This window comes from Tachypleus tridentatus, chromosome 4 (assembly GCF_004210375.1).
Source record: "Tachypleus tridentatus isolate NWPU-2018 chromosome 4, ASM421037v1, whole genome shotgun sequence".
NCBI lineage: Eukaryota > Metazoa > Arthropoda > Merostomata > Xiphosura > Limulidae > Tachypleus > Tachypleus tridentatus.
In genome coordinates this window covers 31,520,543-31,542,583 of record NC_134828.1, presented here as the reverse complement: position 1 = coordinate 31,542,583, position 22,041 = coordinate 31,520,543, and the positions used below count along the sequence as shown (strand labels likewise).

Genomic DNA, 22,041 nt, shown 5'->3' with positions numbered 1-22,041 from the left:
TCATCTACCTGGCCATGCCGGGCTAACAGAACAGTTTTAAGTATTATCTTCGAAAATACTGATATAATGAATAACTAATTAACCACAGAAACTGAAAAACCATTATGTCTTGTTTATTTGATGCTATGGCTCAAATAAAACTAACTTCATTATTGTAACAAAAAATAATAATGAACAAAAGATATTATCATCTGGTACTCACCAAGCATTCCAAGAGTCGTGCTGGACGAGAAATTATCACCAACAATTTTTTTATTAATCTTTGTAAATGTTGAGCTGCCAAAGGAGACTTTTCTTGACACTGTAAGAATAAAAATATTAACACTTAAACAAAATTAGGGTCTAATTTAAGACCTAATTCCTTACAAATAATTTTTATTCAGCACATTAACACTAAACTGAACATTACTGTGTTTCTCCGAAAATAAGACAGGGCTTATATTAATTTTCACTCCAAATATTGACACTAGGGCTTATTTTCGGGGGATGTCTTATTTTGATATATTAAAAAAATGAAATTACAAAGTAAAACTATTAAACTAACCATTTAAAATAAACTATTATTAAACTATTAAACTAACTGATTAATACTTAAACAAACTAATTAACTAACTATTAAACTAATTAATAAATTAATTTTTTTTTTATTTCTATCCTCTTCCTGCCACTCTTAACTAGGGCTTATATTAAAACTATCCCCAAAAATCACACTAGGTCTTATTTTATGGGTAGGTCTTATTATCGGAGAAACACGGTACTTACCTTTAAGAACTCTAATCCTAATTTGATGATAAAGACAAATGTAACTAATCAGTATCAATTTGTGATTCTAACATTCATAGGGTTCAGACAAATGCTGGATTAAAGATAAATACCTGAGGATAGTCATGATCAGTTTAAAGTGATCTAAGTTCCATTATAGATCCCCACAGGTCCACATACGTGTCCATGCATTGCGAGTGTAAATAAGCTTCCTCATGGAAGCGATAAGCCAAAGTATACTTGTGCAATAATTGTGGGAGATATAGAATAGTTATCTCATCATATAACACAAACAGTAATATCATGAGGAGGTATAAACCAAAGTTACTTGCCCTCCTTTCTCCTAACAGGAAAGTAGTAGAGCCAAATGTAATATGAAAGATCCTCAAAATCTTACAAACTCAAGTAACCAACAGAAGAAAAGGAGCTGGAAACAGCTGATCAAAATGATCCTCATTTGAGGATGAACTGGCAAAAGGAGCCAGAAAAAGCAAGTCAATTTTTGCCACTTGTTTCTATGTTATTTATAAACTCTGGCTCAGAAGTCCTGGACAGACAACCTGAGTCCACACAACATCTCCCTCTCACGATGGTTCATACCACAAACAACCTTGACTGAGAATGACCCCCTCTCCTTGCTGCTGACAAACACCAAGTAGAAGAGGTCTAGCTGACTTCTACAGTAGAAATATTAACTCAATAATTCATACATTTTTTCTGTTAAATAATATATAATTATAAACGAAAAAATAACTATAAATGCTGACCACATTCACATCATTAATAGTAAAAAGCACAACACTCCTGTTAATAGAAACTTGTGCCAAATGCATTGTTGAGAAAAAGTAATTACATTATTAAGATGAGGTTCTTACATACAATATCTTACATACAGGGCACACTGAAGATGGTAAAAAAATTTGCAAATTCTAATTTGCATAAGACAGTAATGGTAGCATGTGTTCTCAGTGCTTAGATAGTGAAAGAGTGCAAAAACTTGAGATCAAGTAATAGCTATAGTTGTCAGTGAATGGTAAGTATGGCTTGTAGGGATGGAAATGAAGTCAGGCAAAGATCCCGAGTTTCTGAAAAGAAAGTAAGAGAATCCAGACCAGTCTAAATTGGAAAGTGCAGAACTGACACACACACACACACACACACACACTCTTGAATGCAAGCAAATTCTGCAGAAAACAGATGAAGTTAAATTAATGATAAAAGAAAAGAAAACAAAATTCCCATCAAAAAACTTACTTGAAATTTAAAAATAAAATCTAAAACTTAAAACACCAAGTTAAACAAGCAGCAAGCAAGACAACTGATCCTTGTCACATCAAATTGTGAAATGAAAATTGGGTTCTACTGCTTAGAGGAAGTCAAATGCACTAAGAAGGTATGTTGCACTCCTATTGATTGGTGAAGGGTCACTGCACACTTATTTCATGTTATAGTGCAGTTATATCATGCATCTTAGGGGTAGTACAAATTAAAAAACTATTTTACGACCAGAAATAAGATATCGTATCGGAACTTTAAACATTTTTCAAACTTTTCTTTGCAAGCTACCCTTAATATATTTTGCATTAAAAAATTATGGAAATTAAAGTTACACTTATTACCTGTACATAAATTTAGAAATTTAAGGTGTAGGTGTCATTCATCACTTAAAAACAACTCACCAGTTGTTATGGGTTCAATTAATGTTGTTCTTAATTATTATATCCTATCAAACTCAGCAAATTATCAAAAATCATCAATAATGGATATTTTAAGAGCTATTTCCTATAAAGATGATTAATATACCTCAGTTAACAACTTCTCCAAACTTTCAGACATTTCACAGAAATAACGTGAAGTCACAAGCTTCTCCTGTGACTTTTGTAAACAATCTCGAGCCATTTCTACTACTTGATGGTGAGCAAAATGAGCTACAGCATCAGAATTGACCACTGAATCAACCTCTTTTGTACTACTAATGAAGTTCTGGAGTTTTTCTTCCATCTGTTGGGTGGCCTGCAATCACAAATATGATATGTGATTAAAATTAGAGGTTTCCAACACTTTAGCACACACCAGTACAAAATTAAAATTACTATGAAAAAGCCCCTGATAAAACAAAAGCTACAAATATAAGCATTATTATCAGAAAGATAATTTTAAGATAGAGATTTAATATCAATATAAAATTGCGTCAAAGGTCAAAGTGTATTAATAACATTTGTCAGATGTTCTAAATTAGATTGTTTGTGAAATTAAATTTTTTTTCTAAACTCAAACAGCAAGAACACAGTAGTATGTACAGTACTGTGCAAAAATGTTAAGACAAGATAATATTTTGTCATTTTTTTTCCATGTTACTTGATTAATTCATCCATGCTTCACTGAGCTCAAATGACAACTGAATGAGCCAGGGTGAGAATGTTTACCCTTCTTTACAATTTCCATATACTTGTGCCAAAGATATGTCAAAGGGGTTCTGATTAAATGAACATACTGATCAAATGTAGGGCCTGACACAACCATCATGGTACTCCACACAGTGTCTTAACTACATAGAAAGAAGCTAGCATAAGGTACTGGTACATGCTAAAAGAAATTAATTTAATTGCACTAAACAAATAAACCTTGATAAAAACAGTGTTTAACAACACATTAAGTTTTGTTGTTATGCCATGACTAAAAAAATATAGAGATCTGTCAGTAGAGCAAAGTTTGTATAAAAGATCTATGTAATGTTGGTTGGGTTCTTACACAAACTGCTACAGACTTGAAATGCTCCCCAAACACTGTCAAGTACATCCTAAATTGAGAGGCCGAGACAAGTAAATTGAAAAACAGAAAAAGAAGAGGCAAAACACCTAAACTCAATTATACTGATGTTAAGTATTTTTGTCTGTGGAGACTTCGAGACAGAAGGAAGACTGCCACTGATCTCAAATACAAGATAAATAACCACGTACTAAATGACAGAAGTGTTCAGGTCTATCACATCCAGAAGACTCAATGAGAATCAAACGTTTGGTCATGTGGCACCTAAAAAATCTTTACTTTAATCTGCAAATATTGTCTACAGACTAAAATTTGTTAAAAAGTACAAAAACTAAATTGATAAAGATTGAAAAAAGAGGTCTTGAATGGATGAATCCAAGTTTGAAATATCTGGTTCAAAGCACAAGTCATAGGTTCACCTGAAGAAAGGTGAAAGATACTTACTTTAATGCATGACATCTATCATGAAGCATGGGAGAAGGGGAGTTTGTTTGGGTGTGTTTTTCTGCTGAGACAATAATGGACCAGTGCAAGTAACATCAGATACTGATCCATCATGGTATACCTAGTGATTTGTGTATTATTGGCAAAGGGCTTTACTACCAAAGAAAATATTGACCCCAAACAACCTATGCAGAAGTTAAGTAGCTAAGGAAAGAAGCTGCAGGAGTCATTTATATAATGCAATGATGTCCACATAGCCCCAGTCTCAACCCAATTAAGTAAATCTGGGATTTAACAGATCAAAAATTTAAAAAATCAAAAGTTACTTCCAAAGCAACTTTATGGGAGTGTATTAGAAAATTTTGAAGTAAATTCCCAAAGGACACATCAATTAAATATGTTATAAATTAGTAACTGTTTGCTGAACTCAACACTTTCACAGAGTTTCTGTTGGACTAAATATGAAGATTAATGTAATTTATAATTTATTTTTGACTTTGCCCTCACACTTTTGTACAGTGCTGTATGAATTTTTTTCATATTATGCATAGCAGTATATATATACACAAGTTGACCATTATGGAAAATTAAAACAAGGATGAGTGCTTAAACTAAAAAGTAATGGGTATAGAGATATAAAACTAAAACAATTTTTCATATTTTTAAAAATAAATTTATATTTCTTGTAAAGTAATAAATTTCCCACTCTGGAAAACTCCTTACTTTAAGGTTGTTAGTTTATCAAGGTTACCACTTGAAGAATTATCTTTTCTTTTTATTCAGTATGCTGGAATTAGAAAGCCCAACTTCAAGTAGCTAGGCCTGTCTCAGCTTTCTTGCATTATACTTAACAATATCTTTGACAATTTATAAACAAGTTTTCTTTCATTTTTACTTTTTAAAATCTCTATAAGGATGGTGGTTGGGAGTTCTATACTGTAAAAAGTTTGGATCCTTCGGTTCCTACTTTTAAAACTTGAATAACTTCAAGGGTAACTGCCTTCCATTGGCTGCAAACAATGAAAGGCAGTAGGAGGTGAAACATTGCAAGTTTAAGGACTCATCTCCACACACTTGCCTCAATTTTCCATGAAGGCTGACTTGTTTATTTTTGGTGTTTTGGACTTTGCTTGAAAGATAGGATATGTTTTTGAGTACTATTATCATGTTTTGACTACAGATGACTAACAAGGAATGGAAATAAATGCATTAAATGATTTTATACACAGATACACATACATGCATGCATACACAATGGAAATACAAGTTTTTATGGGCACTTAAAATTCATGTAAAAAATAAACTTAAAGATACAACACAATTCAACAAAAACAAATTACACACCTTCAGAACATGACAACAAAAACAAATTAAAACTCAACTACATTTTATAACCAATTCTCGATTGATTCTCTTCAGCCAATATCTTAACATTATGTACCTTTGGAAATCTCTCTTTGTACACACTGTTCATTAGAATAATATCATTATCCATACCAGGTGACCTCATGGGACTGCTATGAAAATACAGATAAAACAAACAGAGTTAGCTATTCACTTTTCTCTGGAACACAATTCTTACAAAAAACAAACTTTTAATGTCTGATTCTATTCTGAACATAAGTATAAGAACAGAAATCTGAAGAAGACACTGCTAAGTCACTAAAGAGTGTCTTTGAATATAATTGAAATAAGTGTTTGTGGTTAAAAATTTTCAAATTTCAAGCAAATTTAAGTATATAGTGGATTGGCAAGTTATTTATCATTGGACAAGAATATTAAGCTATATTTTAATTTGATCATTACTATAAATGTTGGAATCAATAATGATCAGAGTAGAGTGAATAGTCATGTAACTTAATTAACCATTAACCTAAATTTATATTTCTAAAAGGAAAGAAAATCATCACAAAATCTGGTTTTATAATCCAAAGTGACTGAGAAAATGATCAAACTATCAGATATAATTTTTAAATCGTGCCATATATATTATCCAAAATCTAACACTTGTATCCATGTAGGAAAGTTTGTTAAAAGCCAAGGTTTCTCTTGCAAGAAAGAAGATTCAATTTAATAACAACAACAAAATGTTAGAATGGAAAATACACTTAACCTTAAGCTTCGAGACCTTGGACGCATTAATGGGGACTTGCATCCTTCTTCTTCCAAAGGAGGATTGCTCTCACTACTACTGAATCTGGTTGGCTGACACTGTTCCTCTGGAACACAATGAGTTGGAAGAGGATGGAGTTTTTCTTGAGAAGAGCACTGAGACTGAAAAATGTTAAAAACCTAATAAAAACATGGCCCAAGTTCAATCTCTTATGTTATGTACTGGTGACAAGCATCGTTGGACTATTGTTACGAGTTTTCATTGAGAAACTAAAAGAAATCTTCCTTAGTTAACGAAAAATATCAATATGTAAATTAAATAAACTGAGTAACACAGCTCTTTAACTCATTTGTTAGGAGCAGATTAAACAGCACATATGACCTTTTAGGGAGTTATTTCAAAAACTTCATGCCAATGAAACTGGCATCAATACATACTTGATAACTCAAATTTTAATATATGTTTTAATTTCTTCAGTTAAACTGAAATATAAAGAAAAAATGACAAATATAAATATGTGTCACATAGCATCTCCTCTTGTCTTACTGATCAGTTTATTTTATTTTGCCTACCACACAAAGTATACAGTGGTCAACAAATCAGAAACTTGAATTTGAGATATGGACAAATGAAATATAAAATAAGAACTTCCCATCTCTGATTTGCTAAGGGTGTTAATAAGTAGCAAATCTACTAGAGTGGTTCCTCCCATTACTCCATTCTTTCAAAAAAAAAAAAATTCTAGTCCCACCTACCTCTCTTAAGTACAGGTTTTTAACCAATAGAAAAAAAAAGTTACACTTCATGTGATAGTTTATAAATAATTTGAAGGAGAAAGTTATAGTTTTGCCATAACTGTTGAAGTGTGATGACTAACTCACTGCTTTGAATAGGAATGGGATGTTTTGTATAACACCACATACTGCTTATACAGAGACCCAAATAAATCACTGAGGTTTTGTGTATACTAGTATAGTAAACTGATGTTTGTTTTCTAAAATGGACATTTGAAGCCTATGCAAATTAATATCTCTGCACTCTTCATATACAAGGCTTAGGGCAAGGTTTAGTACAGATAATGTACAACCACAGATTTTTGTAATACTGCCAGCACTCAAAACCTTATTTATTCTTTTATATTTTTAGAAAAATAACTAAAATTTAAACATTTATGAGTAAGTAGTGTATATAATATATGTATGGTAGCCAAAACATTACTGTACTTTGCAAAATTTGCATGAATAACATCTCTGTATAACCATTCTGTGAGTAAAATTCCAAACACCCCAAAAGAATTACCAATACTCAAAACACTGCAATGTTATTACTCTACAAAATTCTCATTGAAAACACCCTACAAAACAAAAACTAATATATTCCACCTCACATTTTGTGGGGACAGAAGGCCAGTAACTAGTTTCAGAGGTCCTAATGTTCCTGGCAAGTAATGAGTATCAAATTGGGGACAGAAGGCCAGTAACTAGTTTCAGAGGTCCTAATGTTCCTGGCAAGTAATGAGTATCAAATTGGGGACAGAAGGCCAGTAACTAGTTTCAGAGGTCCTAATGTTCCTGGCAAGTAATGAGTATCAAATTGGGGACAGAAGGCCAGTAACTAGTTTCAGAGGTCCTAATGTTCCTGGCAAGTAATGAGTATCAAATTGGGGACAGAAGGCCAGTAACTAGTTTCAGAGGTCCTAATGTTCCTGGCAAGTAATGAGTATCAAATTGGGGACAGAAGGCCAGTAACTAGTTTCAGAGGTCCTAATGTTCCTGGCAAGTAATGAGTATCAAATTGGGGACAGAAGGCCAGTAACTAGTTTCAGAGGTCCTAATGTTCCTGGCAAGTAATGAGTATCAAATTGGGGACAGAAGGCCAGTAACTAGTTTCAGAGGTCCTAATGTTCCTGGCAAGTAATGAGTATCAAATTGGGGACAGAAGGCCAGTAACTAGTTTCAGAGGTCCTAATGTTCCTGACAAGTAACGAGTATCAAAGGTTCTAATGTCCTTCAGTCAGTTTCATAATCATTCTGTACTTAAGAATCTACACATTCATTGGACTATAAGAAAATATTACAATTTGTTCTAAAACTTCTAACTTGGCAACTTTGAGTATGTCTTACAAGAGAATCCTAATATCTATTACAATAGAATTACATGTGGATTCCCTGACATTTTTTATTCTTAAATACATTTTTTTAAATCTATTTATTTACAATTTTGGCTCTTAGTTCTTTAAAATAAATTGGCAAAGAAACACCAGATTTTATGAGTTCATTACTTTGTATTTGCTCAGTAAAAGTAACAAAATCAATAACAGATTTTAATAGGGAGTTTCTTATTTTTTAAATTTTTTCTAATAAATAATTTTTAATTTATCTTTACGGGTGACGTTGATAACTACAGCAGAATGAAATGTCTACAAATTAGAAGAACAAACAAAAGTAATCCAGTAAACCAAAGATAGAAAAATGTTTAATACTACTTTTTTAAACTAATGCACCATGCTGAAACCAATACAGTCTAACATAGACTAAGTCTTATATACCCTATAGAGGAGCACCCACTCACACCCACACAAAGAAACCACAAGCATTTCTTACATTTTTTATATAGGGGACTTAAAAATACTTTTACACATAATTAGAAACATTTTCTTCATAAAACTAATTTCAACACTAGTCCACCTCATGCCACACCAGTTAACCATTTCTGAGTTATTCAAGAAAGCATTTCCGATGCTCAAAAAAACTAAATATATGTAAACAGTTGGTACAATATAAAATTATATGGAGCTTATGTTCTGCATCAGTAACTTACAGAAACATTAGAACTTCCTGGTGTATTAGTTCCGTATCCTGAAGAAGGTAGGGAAGCCACTGACCATCGTCGTCCATCACACCTATACCAAATAAACTGGAAAGTTTACTTAGTTCTTTGTAATTAGATCAGGGCTTAAAATTTGCACTGTAGTTGGTTCTAGTCTTTAGCTAATAATTATTAAGGGTACTGTTATTTTTAGCCAGTTGATAACCGAGGCACATATGAATATTCAGTCAAAACAATTGAATAAAAGCTGTCTCCAAGTACAAAATTTATGGGGAAGACAAACCACAGCATAGTAATAAGTTAATAGCCTTTTATTCAATAGCTTGTTGTATATTGTTCTAACATTTTTCAGTATGATTCTCCAAGATTAAAACAGCAAATAATAACATGTTTTATTTTGAACTTTTAAAATAATTGGCTAAATAGTTTCAAACCCTGACTACATACATTAAGTCAATGGAACAAAGTACGATAAAACTCCCACATTTATGTCATAAATAATAGAATTAGGTTAATTTTTTAACCAACATGTTGGTATTTTTCTTTTCTGGTTATTCACAAGCAGTTAAAAGTAAGCTGAAATGTTAAAGAGATAAGCTTCAACTTTGTGTTTCTGTTTGTATGGAACTGTTACTCTAAACAAATAAAAAGGATATAATTGTATATATTTCATAAAACATTAATTTGTACATGTGCCAGAAATAGGTAACAAGTATTGATTTATTTCCACTTCACTGAAAATAAATGAGCTTATTCACTTTAACTTCAAAGCCTCTTCACAGAGCTAAATTATGAGACAACATTAAAGAACTACATACTTTACTGGTTAACAAACCATTTAAATATATTTTCTTCCAGTCCATAAAAGGAAAAAAAACTTTGCATATATTTTTAAGAACACATTAGCAGTAAAAAATAATAAGAGTTATAAAGAGACAAGTATCAATGTACTAAAAATCTTTGTCTTCAACATAAATTATGACAAAATAATTTAGATGCAAATATCAAATCATAAAATGAGTGAAATCAGTCACAACTAATAAGTAATCCATTGATATTCCAGTAATGTCTGCAAACACTAATAAATAGAGGTATAAGATATCAGATCTTATTTGTATGAAAGTTGGTGCAGTCTTGACATGTACTTAATGTTACAGTCACTTATGGAAAACAGTCAAGTTTAATTCTCCAAGTTTCATTTTAAACTTAAAAACATAACACTGGAATCACTTTAAACTATAACAATCATTACATAAATCACAAAACTCAGTTTTCAGGTGATGTTCATGGCAAATCTTCTGTAATAAATGCAAATCAACCAAAACACAGATTCATTGATTTGTGTTACACATTTGACTGATACTATTTTGTCCACTAGTTAATCACAACACTTATGTGAAAAGTTCATAAATATTTCTTATTAGAATAGATGCAATGTTTAACACCAAATACACATGTCCTAGAGGAATATTGTACTGTCACTTGTATGACACTGATGTATAACTTTATACAGAAAAGTGGCTAAATAAATTTTGCATTACGAAAAAAGAAAGGAGTATTTTTAGATAAGTTACTAAATTGTGTTTCTTCTCCAATTGCCTCTGAATTTCTGAGTATTCAAGAAAGTTCTATTTTCATGAAATCCACTTTGATATCTGGTGTAAAATTAATGTTTCATTTAAGACAATGGGGTGAAAACCAGCACAAAAACTCAAGGCAAGCATGGATTTTGAAATGCTACACTTTAAAAGTCCTCCCAAAAACGTACAAAGTATATGAGTAAGTACTACAATTTTTTTGACAAAGTAATGTAGAGAAAAAAAATAGATTTTTCCTATTAAAGATGATAACAAAAGAAATAAAAGAAATACTTTGTAAGTGGTGATTATAAGTTTTAAATATATCCTTAAGTTCACTCAAACTTATGACATGTGTTCAACATTTTAAGTCCAACATAAATTTCACCCTTTCACAAAACACCACATAGCCATTACTTACGCTGTTTTTGAATAAATGAATTGTATATTATATCAATAGTCAAGTATTAAAGTTATACTATATTACATACAAATGTTGAAATTATGAAAGACTACACATACAAAAAAAAATTTTCAGTGTAAAATTATAAAAAAACATATGCTTTAGGTTGTGTACAGACCTTTTAGCTGCAGCAATGGGAAGATGTTGACTGGGAGACATATTCCGTGGACTTTCAGCAGGACTGTCTGAAGAATTAACATAACAAACATACAATAAGTATTTCATTTAAAAGGACTATTCTTTTATTCCATGTTCTAAGTCATTAGCTTACATTTATTTACAAACAGTATAACAGCATCAAAATATTTTGAACTAACAGAATAAAATAAGTTATAGCAGAGGTAATACTGCTGAATCATAAATGGCAAATTGGAGTCCACTAGGACTAATGCTGCTAAATCATATAGAAGTGACGTGAAGTAAACCTTTAATCATACCAGCAGTAATACTGCCAAGCCCTATAGAGTTGATGTGGGGTTTACATATTTCTTTTCTTCAATTTATTACCAATTTTCCACTTTAGTAAATTTCAAAAGCCCAAAGAAAAAACAAATCTATTCATCACATGGTCATCTCTCATACAAACATATATAAACACAAGCATCGTAGTACAGATGTTTACATGTTTGTTCACATTAAAAAGGTTTAAGAAAAATAATTTTATTCTTTCCACCCCACCCTAAAATTACCCACACACAAGTAACAGAATTTGAGATAAGGGAATATAATGTGTTACAAACAAGTTGTAATAGATTTTAAAAGAAACCCAAAAACTTGAGCACTCTTTAATAGTTTGTTATTCTTCTTCAGAAGAAAAAAGAACAAATTATTCAAATGCACTTGAGTTTTGAGTCTCTTTTAAACATCACACAAACAAGCAAGACAATTACAAAGAATCAGCCATTCCTTGTTTGAGCACAGTTTAATTATCTTTCCAGTACATTTTCTTTACATCGCAAAGAAATCAAAATTATCCAACCGCACAGAGAAAATATAATTACTGCAAAAAATAGCATATAGGATAATCAGTTTCACAAGTTAGCACAAGATATTAACATCAGTATGAAAATATTCATTAATAACCACACACAATAACCCTCCTTTTATTTTCATACACACATCTATATTCTAGCTGACTTAACTGACTAGTAGCTAAGTTTGCATTGAAAAAAGTGTCAAAACAAAAAAGTAATTTTGATACAGTTCCAAATCCCAAGGATTTCTTGAAATTTATTAGATCAGAAGAACCCTTCAATATTTCAAATTTTCATAAGTCTCCACAACAAACTTTCTGAATATCTTATGTTAGAACAACAGGATTTCATAAATAACCATGACTTATTTGCTACACATTAGCACCAACCATATTTGTGTGTGTGTGTGTGTGTGTGTGCGCGTTTTGCTTTCATTTTATTACTTCTGTCTGAAGATTATTTTACACCCCTATCCCACACACTTGAACTGTCAAGTTTTTAACTAAAGCTTATGGAGTATCTAGAGTTCTAAAATGGAACAAATGATGCTATTATTGTTAATCTAGGTTAACCGATAAATGATTATGCATTTGGTTTAGTTAGTTGATATTAAAATTAAAGACCTAGATACTTACATTGGCAAACAGGTGAATGTCCCCTAGGTAAAGTGGGTGGAGTACTACAGATAACACTTTTTCTTGCTGTTACACGACTTGTGGAGAAAAAACAGAAAAGGTTCAAAAAGAAAATATGTTTCCTTGTAAAATTCAGTTTTTTTAGTTTTTGTCCAAAACACAAAGGTAAAGCTATACTTGGAATTTACAGCATGAATAAATGAGCTCTTTAACAGTTGTGCCAATTTTAAATTATGAATCTTGAACAAGGACCATATACATGAAAAAACAGATATGGTTGGAGCATTTAATTTAAAGACAATAAGTGAAATTAAATAAATAATAGCATCACATATTTTAATAGCATTTTCCTTCAATTGTGGAAATTCCAAACAATATGCATGTTACGTGTCAAAACGTTGCAAGTTTTGGCCCCGAGTGCTAATGATTGGCCACTATGTGGCACACCATTCTGCAAGTTTTTGCCTTATGTCACAGGTTGAATACCTCTGCTTTACAGATACATATCCTTTGTTAAAGTAATTTGACAATACATCTTTGACAGGCTAAGGTATGAACAATTTAAATAAACAAGTTTCGAGGTTTCGTCTAAAACAATTGCTAGATTTCATTCCAGTGTTTAAGACGCTATAAGAACTAGTGAAATAATTATAAAGCTATGCAAAGAAGAACCATGTTGCACCAAATAAATTTTACAAAAAGAAAAATGTAGTTTCTTATACACTGGCTACGTACAATGTATTAGCAAAATAACAAGGAAGAGAGTGACTGTTTTCATATTTCACATACAGCTACACAAAGGCTATCTGCTTTGTCTGTCCACTAATTTAGTAATGAAAGACAACAGGTAAGACAGCTAGTAATCACTACCCACTGCCAACTCTTGAGTTACTCTTTTACAAATGAATAGTGGAATTGACTTTCACATTATAACATTCCCATAGATGAAAGGGCAAACGTGTTTGGTGGGACAGAGATTGAAACTAAAGCCCCTCAGTTCACGAGTCAAGTACCCTAATCATCTGGCCAGGAAGAGAAAAAAATAATTTGGTGGTGTTTAACTTCACTAAACCAGTCAAAATATATTTGGACACATTGTTTAATTTATTAATATTTTGACATTCACGTGCATTTTTTTTTCCTTTGGTAATAACAGTTTAAAGTATTATCAATAAATATTAAAATATGTTGTCATTAGTTCAGGGTAAAAATTAAATTCTTATCATGAAGTTAAATGGCAAAATGTTTAAACTACAGATCCCAACTCATAATGAAACTTGGAAGCATGGAACACGAATTATAATGTAACAAGTGATTTTAAGCAAATCAGTTTTTATAAATAATAAAGTTATGAATATTAAAAAAAACACAAAAGGTTAACAAAACTTTTTTAAATGCAGTGTTTTTAAACCACAGGTTCATGTATAAAATAACCCAAGTCTGACAATGAATATTTCTTTCCCAGATAAAAAGAAACAAAAAACAATTTGCACATTTGACTTTTTTAAACCTTTCAAAAAAAATACCTACCTTGCACGACGAGAGATGTTGAGTTCCTTCTGTAAAGAGTAAAAACAATAATGCTTAGAGCAAAAAAATATGATTAATCTGCTCACATGGAAGCATTTAATGAAGTCTGTATGGTATAAGCCATTTAACAGTGCATTACTAGATTAAACTAAGGCCTCAAAATATTACCAAAATTTACTGTAAGCTTTCACTCAACTTGTCTTTGACAGTGACATTTTTAAAACTGTTTAAAACAAAACTTAAAATAAGGAATGTTAAAAATGTAGAAAAACAAGGCAAACTTCACTGTAAAAATTACCAAAAAATATGAATATTTCTTCAATGTAGGTTGTACTAAAATAATGTAACTAATATTACATTATTTATTTTAATTTACAAGTCCAATAAATTAGCAAGCTGGTAATAATGAACAGATGACTAAAATACTTGTATTAATCCATTTGTGATTCTGCAATTTTTTTACTACTTTTATATCATTAATTTCTTTATATTTAAATCGATATATATAACATTCATACATTTACACAATCTATAGATATATAATCCACTGTCTGTTGATTACACTCAAATTGCCTTGGTGGTCACATCACCCAAACTTCAAGAGGAAGTCTCATGTTCAAATAACAATTTAGCTGAGATTTTTACAATTTGTTTTGTTGATAAGTGATCAAGGTTACAGCAATTTCTTTCAATATTTTGAAAAACACAAAAATCAATATTTTAAGTTAATACTTGTTGGAATGCAAAGACTGACCAAAGTGGCTCAGTGGGTACAGAACTGAAATTCCACATGAAAGTAGAATAAAGTTAAGCATTCATATTTACAATAAACTTTTCAACACCATTATAAGAGAAGACAGGGATTGGAGATGTTGGTTAAAATTTAAATTAAAAAAATGACATTTACATCATTGAGTCAATTCAGCTTCTCATTTCAACGGAGCTGTTGTAGCACCATCTGTTATACAGATTCTAAACTAAAATTCTGAATAAAACTAAAAATAGTTCAGAAACAGTGAAAGAAAGGAAACATCACTTAGCCAGAGAATGAAAAAGATGAAAAACACAATAAACCAAGAAAGATCAGCAAAAATCAGGATAACTGAAACAGTGGAAAAACAACTGGTAAAATGGTGCTCAAGAAGAAAAGAGACAAGAAATTGATGCTGAAAGAATGTACAACAGGTTCTCTGTCCTCCTTAAGTCTTCTCATTAAATTGAACAAGTACACAGCTAGTTACACATAAAGAAGAGAACCTTTTCATATAATCTTAAATATACCCAAGTATATAGCTACAGAAAAATATAAATAAACATACACTCAGTTAAATTTTACCTGATAAAATATATTAATGTGCAGCAAATTATATTACCTATAAAACATTTAATAAATAGCAAACATCATAAAGAAACAGATAACTCAGTTAAATAACACTTTATGTGCATGTAAATAAACATATCAGCAACCGCAAACAGTAGTTGTAAATAACCAGTGATTGGTTATGTTGAACTACATCAGCTGTTTTTACAGCATTTGAAATAGATAACTAAGTCAGATGTATATATACACTTGTATTAGCACTGAGGTAAAAAGTATTCTAGTATAGATAAACTGAGTTGCTTTTCTTTAAAATTATGGATGTGCTTCACTTATTTCATTAACCTTCCAAAACTGAGGTCTATACTATGTAAAAACTACACTGACAAACACCACACCAACACTATTTATAAAATACAATGTGATAACTCCCACGACTTCTATATTGGAGAAACAAGTACAAAAATGGAAACCAGATTCAAAGAACATAAAAAGTCACCTTCACACATTTTCAAACACTGCAAGTCAAATAAACACACATAACCATAGAAAACACTCAAATACTAAATAAACAAACATAAACAAATGCAAAATTAAAAGAAGCCTTAATTATACAACAACCAAGCCCAAAATAAACCAATACAAAGGAACACCTTTATACCTATATTAAAATAATAATAAAATAAATGATATAAAATTATATATTGAAACATCTAAGCATGCCCTCTACATTCAGACACTCAGTTACACAACCCCTTTCAAACATGTGGTCAGTTTCCAGTCAGTTATCTCTTCCTTTCTTTGTGAACCTTATGATGACCGAAGAAGGTTGAAATGTTGTTCACTCCTCTACGTAAAAAAAATTTTCTCAACCCAAACAAGCCATTTTTACATATATAACCTTCCAAAATGTTATATCATATCCAATAACACTTAAACTACAAAAATAAATATTAAAAAATAACACTCATTAAGAGACTTAATTACCTATAAAAAAAAGGCAGTAATAGTGGTTGTATTGTTTTAAATATATTTCCTGTGCTACTCATATTAGTATACAACAAAAATTCATTATTCACAAACTGAGGAGGCCCCATGCACTTTATCCATTATAACAAGAAGTTGATGACCTGGACTGATTAATGAAATACAATATATATACTTAATCCCTGTATACAGTTATGCATGCATACAGGTCATGGACTCACACACACCGATTATTTTACACAATACAAAACTATTGTTTAGGACACTTTGTAATGTTACTTATCCTAATCCAGGAAAATCTTTAACTTACCTTTAACTGTGTTACAAAAGACAGATTTAGAGATAAGTCAAGTGTCAAACCATGCTTCCTTAGCACACTTTCACTTGCACTTCGTCGAATACCAGAAGGTACCAAAGTACCCTTCCGAGTTCCATGACCATACCCATTTTCCATATTCAACCTTGGGACTGAATTAAAACCTTGAGGTAGTAGTGACTACAGTCATGACACAGGACTAGAATTTAACCAGCTTTCTGGTAAGAAAACATAGTGCTGCATTTTGAAGGAAGAGAATGATAATAGCATTATTATTATCATTGTAAAAAATAACAACTTGTGTGTTTAAAAGAAAAATATAGAGGCTTACCAGTAGAAAATAAAAACAATACCCACTTCTTATAAAAAATGTTACAGTGTTAAATAATCATGTTCTGTAATAGTCACATTAATAAAAATAGTCACTTCAAAAGATGTGGTTATACTGTAATCCCTTATTTACAAAAAATACAACAGAACTTTAATAGTCAAATATATACACCTCAAGTTAACTACCATAAGGCTCAAATAATTTACACTTGGAAATGCAGACCAATATTTAACACTACTACCAGCAATTAAATATTTTCTATTATCTCAACATGAGACACAGTGGATTTCATCACACTACTTCAGATATGGTTGTGATTTGATTTTTAAGGTATGGGAAGGATATAGTATCCAAAAGCCAATACATGTGTGTGCACATGCAGCCCACAAAGAACTTTTAATTACAGTAATTATGAACCTAACAGATAGATCAGAATGTGAAAACACATTCCCAATGAATGTTTCTACCACATAACATTAACAGTCTTTCCTTCCAGATGTTAATTTCTTTGCCTGTAAACCAGATAATGAAACTACCTTTTCCACCACTTAATTATTTACATCGCATAACAATTTATCAGTGTCAATGGTTAAAAAAAATGTGTACACTGTTGGTTTGGACTTATTAAATTGGTATTTTTATTTAATAAACAAATAGTTGGACATTCAATATACAAGTCTGCAATAAAAAACAGGTTTTAAACTCATTAAGTGAGGTGTCAGGTTTTTAGACACATACATGGGTCAGATTCTTTACAATAGGTGTCTCATGACTTGTTTGCAATAAATTCCAATAAACAAATTAATCATTTATTTATATTAATGCTTAATTACTTGTATAACTTGCATTCATTTAAAATATCTTAATACTAAATGGTAGAGTCACTTCTTTTTAACTTTCATTGAGTATTAACCAATAATGTAAATTTCTTGAAGGAAACTTCAGTTAAGGAGTTAAAAGCTTGTAATAAAAAAAACATTTACATATTTAGGAATAAACATCTTTGTTTCTTAAAATATTTACATTATTTTAAAATGTAATCTATTTGTATACTTGTAGAGATACTACCAACCTAAGTCTGTATTACAAACAAACCATAAAAAATGTATCTATACGAATTAAACTGATTATTTATTTATAAAACAAAATTGTGCTACACTTTCAAACAGTACCCAAGTTTGCTCACTGGAAACTTTACTAGGTCTAGCATTTGGAATAAATATAATTGTTCCCATTTCTTTGACAGCCATATGTTAAAAATTACAGTTTTGCCCCTCTTAGTGTAATAATGATTCAACTACATACAGCAGTTTCAAAAACCATTATGTTTCCTTCTACGCTCAAATTTATGGGTAAAATTTGCACACAATTTAATAGCACACTTGTGCTTTTGACACATATTTCCATAGGTAACCCTAACAATTTAGGTTAAATGTACAATATATGTCAATTACAAACCAGTTTGATAAGTCAAATTCTAGACATTTATGTGTGGTTACTCTAAAGTTAGGAACAACACTATCCTCAACTTATTCATTTATTGTAATTTTTATTTTTCAGGGATTATCAGCAAATAATGATACACGACATGGCTCAATAAGTAGATGTACACGTGATGCTGGCAACAAAGAAACAAAGATTTACCTGGTTTTAGAGGTGCACACAGTAAACAAGTTAGTACAATCTAGCTGTTTCTCTACAGGAATAACACATCTTACAATCTAGCTGTTTCTCTACAGGAATAATACATCTTACAATCTAGCTGTTTCTCTACAGGAATAATACATCTTACAATCTAGCTGTTTCTCTACAGGAATAATACATCTTACAATCTAGCTGTTTCTCTACAGGAATAATACATCTTACAATCTAGCTGTTTCTCTACAGGAATAATACATCTTACAATCTAGCTGTTTCTCTACAGGAATAACACATCTTACAATTCTAAACACAGCAGTAATACAAAATGGGCATTAAAATTGAACTGTACACCCTAGGACTTCCTTTAAATATTATTATTAATAATAAATAATTAATAGAATTAATAATAATAATAATATTAATAAATTATAATATAATAATATAAAATTATATATTCAAACATCTAAGCTCGCCCTCTACATTCCACTACTCAGTTACACAACCCCTTTCAAATATGTGGTCAGCTTCCGGTCAGTTACCTCTCTTTGTGAACCTGACGATGACTGAAGAAGGTCGAAACGTTGTTCACTCCTCTACGTAAAAAATTTTCTCAACCCAAACGAGCCATTTTTACAAATATAAATTAGTTTATGATTATCACAGTTTCCATGTATCCCAACCATCAGTTTAATGAAATTAGGTTTATGATTACTCCAACTATTCACATAATTAAAATATTGCTATTATATTTATTCAGTGTTAACCACAAAGATTCATAAAAGGTTATCTGTACTGTCCACTACAGCTATCAAAATGACTTGCAAGTTATTATTGTTGTACTGCAACAACATTCAGCTTTTGGACTGTTGAATTCATGTGTATGTGGCTTCATGATTTGAAGATCTTAGATTAAAATTACCATAGTCACAAACTTATCTTGCATTGTCTTTATTATAGCAAAGCTATTAAGATTATTTACCACTATTGTTAGTTTCAAACTGCTGACCAAATACAAAGCAGCTGGTTGGCAGCACCTGTATTAATCAATTACTGAACTAATTGATTAAAAAATACCAATCAATGCCCAGCTCTATGCATCAAGCTTTAATAATCAGGAATGTGAAATTTAAAAAACTAGTTTTCAAAAGCACAAAATATTACAAAAACTTGCATGTCCCCATAAGCTGTGTGTGTGCGTGTATGTATATACATTCATTTATTCATATGTTGTATGGTTCTTAACACTGATCACAACAAATTTCCAACACAAAATGTAGAATACCCCACACACAAATTGACACCGACATCAGTATTTACATTAATGCAGCCACAGACTAAAACTACTTATGTAAATGGCAGTCAAAATTTACTAAATTCATATTTTAGGCTTAGACAAATGCATTGTTGTTGAATTATTTGAATACATTTCTTACTGTGACAGAGGGTTTGTGAATTAACAGGGTATATACATTGCTTTGCTTTGAGGTACACATTTTTTACGTTTGTATCATATGTACTTCAGCATTTCAAAATTATCAGCAAGTTAAACAGTTCCCTTAAAAATCTAACCATAAATCTAGAATGGAGAATGTGTTAATTTGATACACCACTTTATTATTAGAATTAAAATGAAATTTTAAATACAGTGAAGTGCATCCAGATTTTGTGATATCAGAGCAAAAGGCTAGATTTACAAAGATATTTGTCCTTTACATGGACTTGGTTTATAAAGTATGTTCCTAAAAGATTCACATTAAAAATCATGCCTGACATTCACCTCCCGCTTACCATAAAAACATCAGAATATAAGTACTTTGGTCTCCTTGTTACTCTATACAAAGCATTAGATTTAGATGATACTTTCTGTGCGACACAAGGTTTACTTGCTGTTATCAGTACATGTAAGTACTGTTTTACTGACTCGCATAAAGGTGAGATTATGAATTATATGTAATATTTAAAAGTTATGCCTTACTTTTTCACTTCATCAAAATTCATTCAACTAATCAATACTACAGCTCGAGCATCTACTAGCACGTTTTCTTAAAAACTATGAAATACTCTGCTAACCCTGCTTAATATTACATAACTTATCAATATAAACTAAATAGCAGGCCTGTAAATGAATGCAACCATATTCAAGGAACAGTTACACTATTATATTAACAAACAAAATCAATCATTCCATCTTCTACACTGAACCGAATACCATTAACATGTTTTACATTCTTCTCAATAAGTATCCAATAGATATGGAAACAATTCTGACAGCTTACAAAGTCAAGAACTTGGAATCATGAAATGGGGTAAAAATTAGAAAATAAATGGGGTTAAAAAAACACTGAAATGGAAATAAAAGGGAAGTAAAAACTGGGGATATTTTTGTTGCTTAAACTGCATGGCTATGTTGCTCTCCAATTTTACTGAGCAAAAAAAATTGTTAAAGTATTTAAGATTTTATTAAAGTTACTGGAAACACCCGATTTGTTGGAAATCCAAATATCTACCTCTGTGACAGCTCCTGATTGATACAACAAAATGACGTTAAATCCTAACAAAACCTGTTACAGTTGGGTTTACATTGGATGTTAACAAACGTAAGAAAACCTTAACGAACAGCATCACTGAAATTAGACAGTTATTGTAAAATTTATATCTCCACCTAACACAGGTAATTTGAGTTTTGTATGTATACAACTTAAAGCTTGAAATATTATAAATGATTAATTTTGTATTTACTGACTACTAATAAATAAGGATTCAAGTGAATTTATTTTACTTTGATTATTCTGTGTTATCCCAATTAGTTTTACTCAATATCACACACATAAAAATTTATTACAGTAGATTTGGGTGAAAAAAAACCATGATTAGTATGCAAGACACTATTTAACCCTACTGACTCCTGTAAATTATTGTTTCTTAACTTACAAGGCATACACATGCTTGTAGAAATTACATATGAATATTTTTCAATAACTACCTAATTCTACTAGCAAATTTCATATTTTAATCTAAGTAACAAACTAAATAATCATAACTATGAAAAACAGTAAAATGTATATTTAAATTACTTCCTATTATTCAGCTATTACATAAAGATAAGATGATACATAAAAATACCATAAATGACCCAAATACTCCATAGCAGTAATGAAAGAACACTATGACATTTGATTCATTGTTTCCTACAGTGACCTTTGGATTAATCAGCAATTTTATTTAAACTTCCACAGAATAAAAAATTCAATTTAAAAATTAAAAAGTAGGGTTTAATGTTGTAACTGTTCTCTACATCTATTGTTCGAGTGGCTCTAGTAACAGCACGTTTTCTGTCATTTCAATGTTTTCA

At 30.8% G+C, this 22,041-nt stretch overlaps 1 protein-coding gene across 16 annotated transcripts in view; it reads right to left on the bottom strand.

Moving 5' to 3' along the window:
• Positions 1-22,041, bottom strand: part of LOC143248800 (microtubule-associated serine/threonine-protein kinase 3-like) — a 117,214-nt gene that overhangs the window by 27,622 nt on the left and 67,551 nt on the right. For 10 of the 16 annotated variants that reach the window (XM_076497547.1, XM_076497551.1, XM_076497548.1 and 7 more), the window contains 8 exons: positions 14,097-14,125; positions 12,567-12,643; positions 11,076-11,142; positions 8,909-8,990; positions 6,089-6,249; positions 5,417-5,492; positions 2,566-2,775; positions 203-301 (listed from right to left, as the gene is read on the bottom strand). In XM_076497547.1, the coding sequence (XP_076353662.1) occupies positions 203-301; positions 2,566-2,775; positions 5,417-5,492; positions 6,089-6,249; positions 8,909-8,990; positions 11,076-11,142; positions 12,567-12,643; positions 14,097-14,125 (801 nt within the window). Of the gene's footprint in view, positions 1-202; positions 302-2,565; positions 2,776-5,416; positions 5,493-6,088; positions 6,250-8,908; positions 8,991-11,075; positions 11,143-12,566; positions 12,644-14,096; positions 14,126-16,711; positions 16,955-22,041 lie in introns of all 16 variants that reach the window. The other 6 variants (XM_076497560.1, XM_076497561.1, XM_076497559.1 and 3 more) reach the window with 3 other exon arrangements.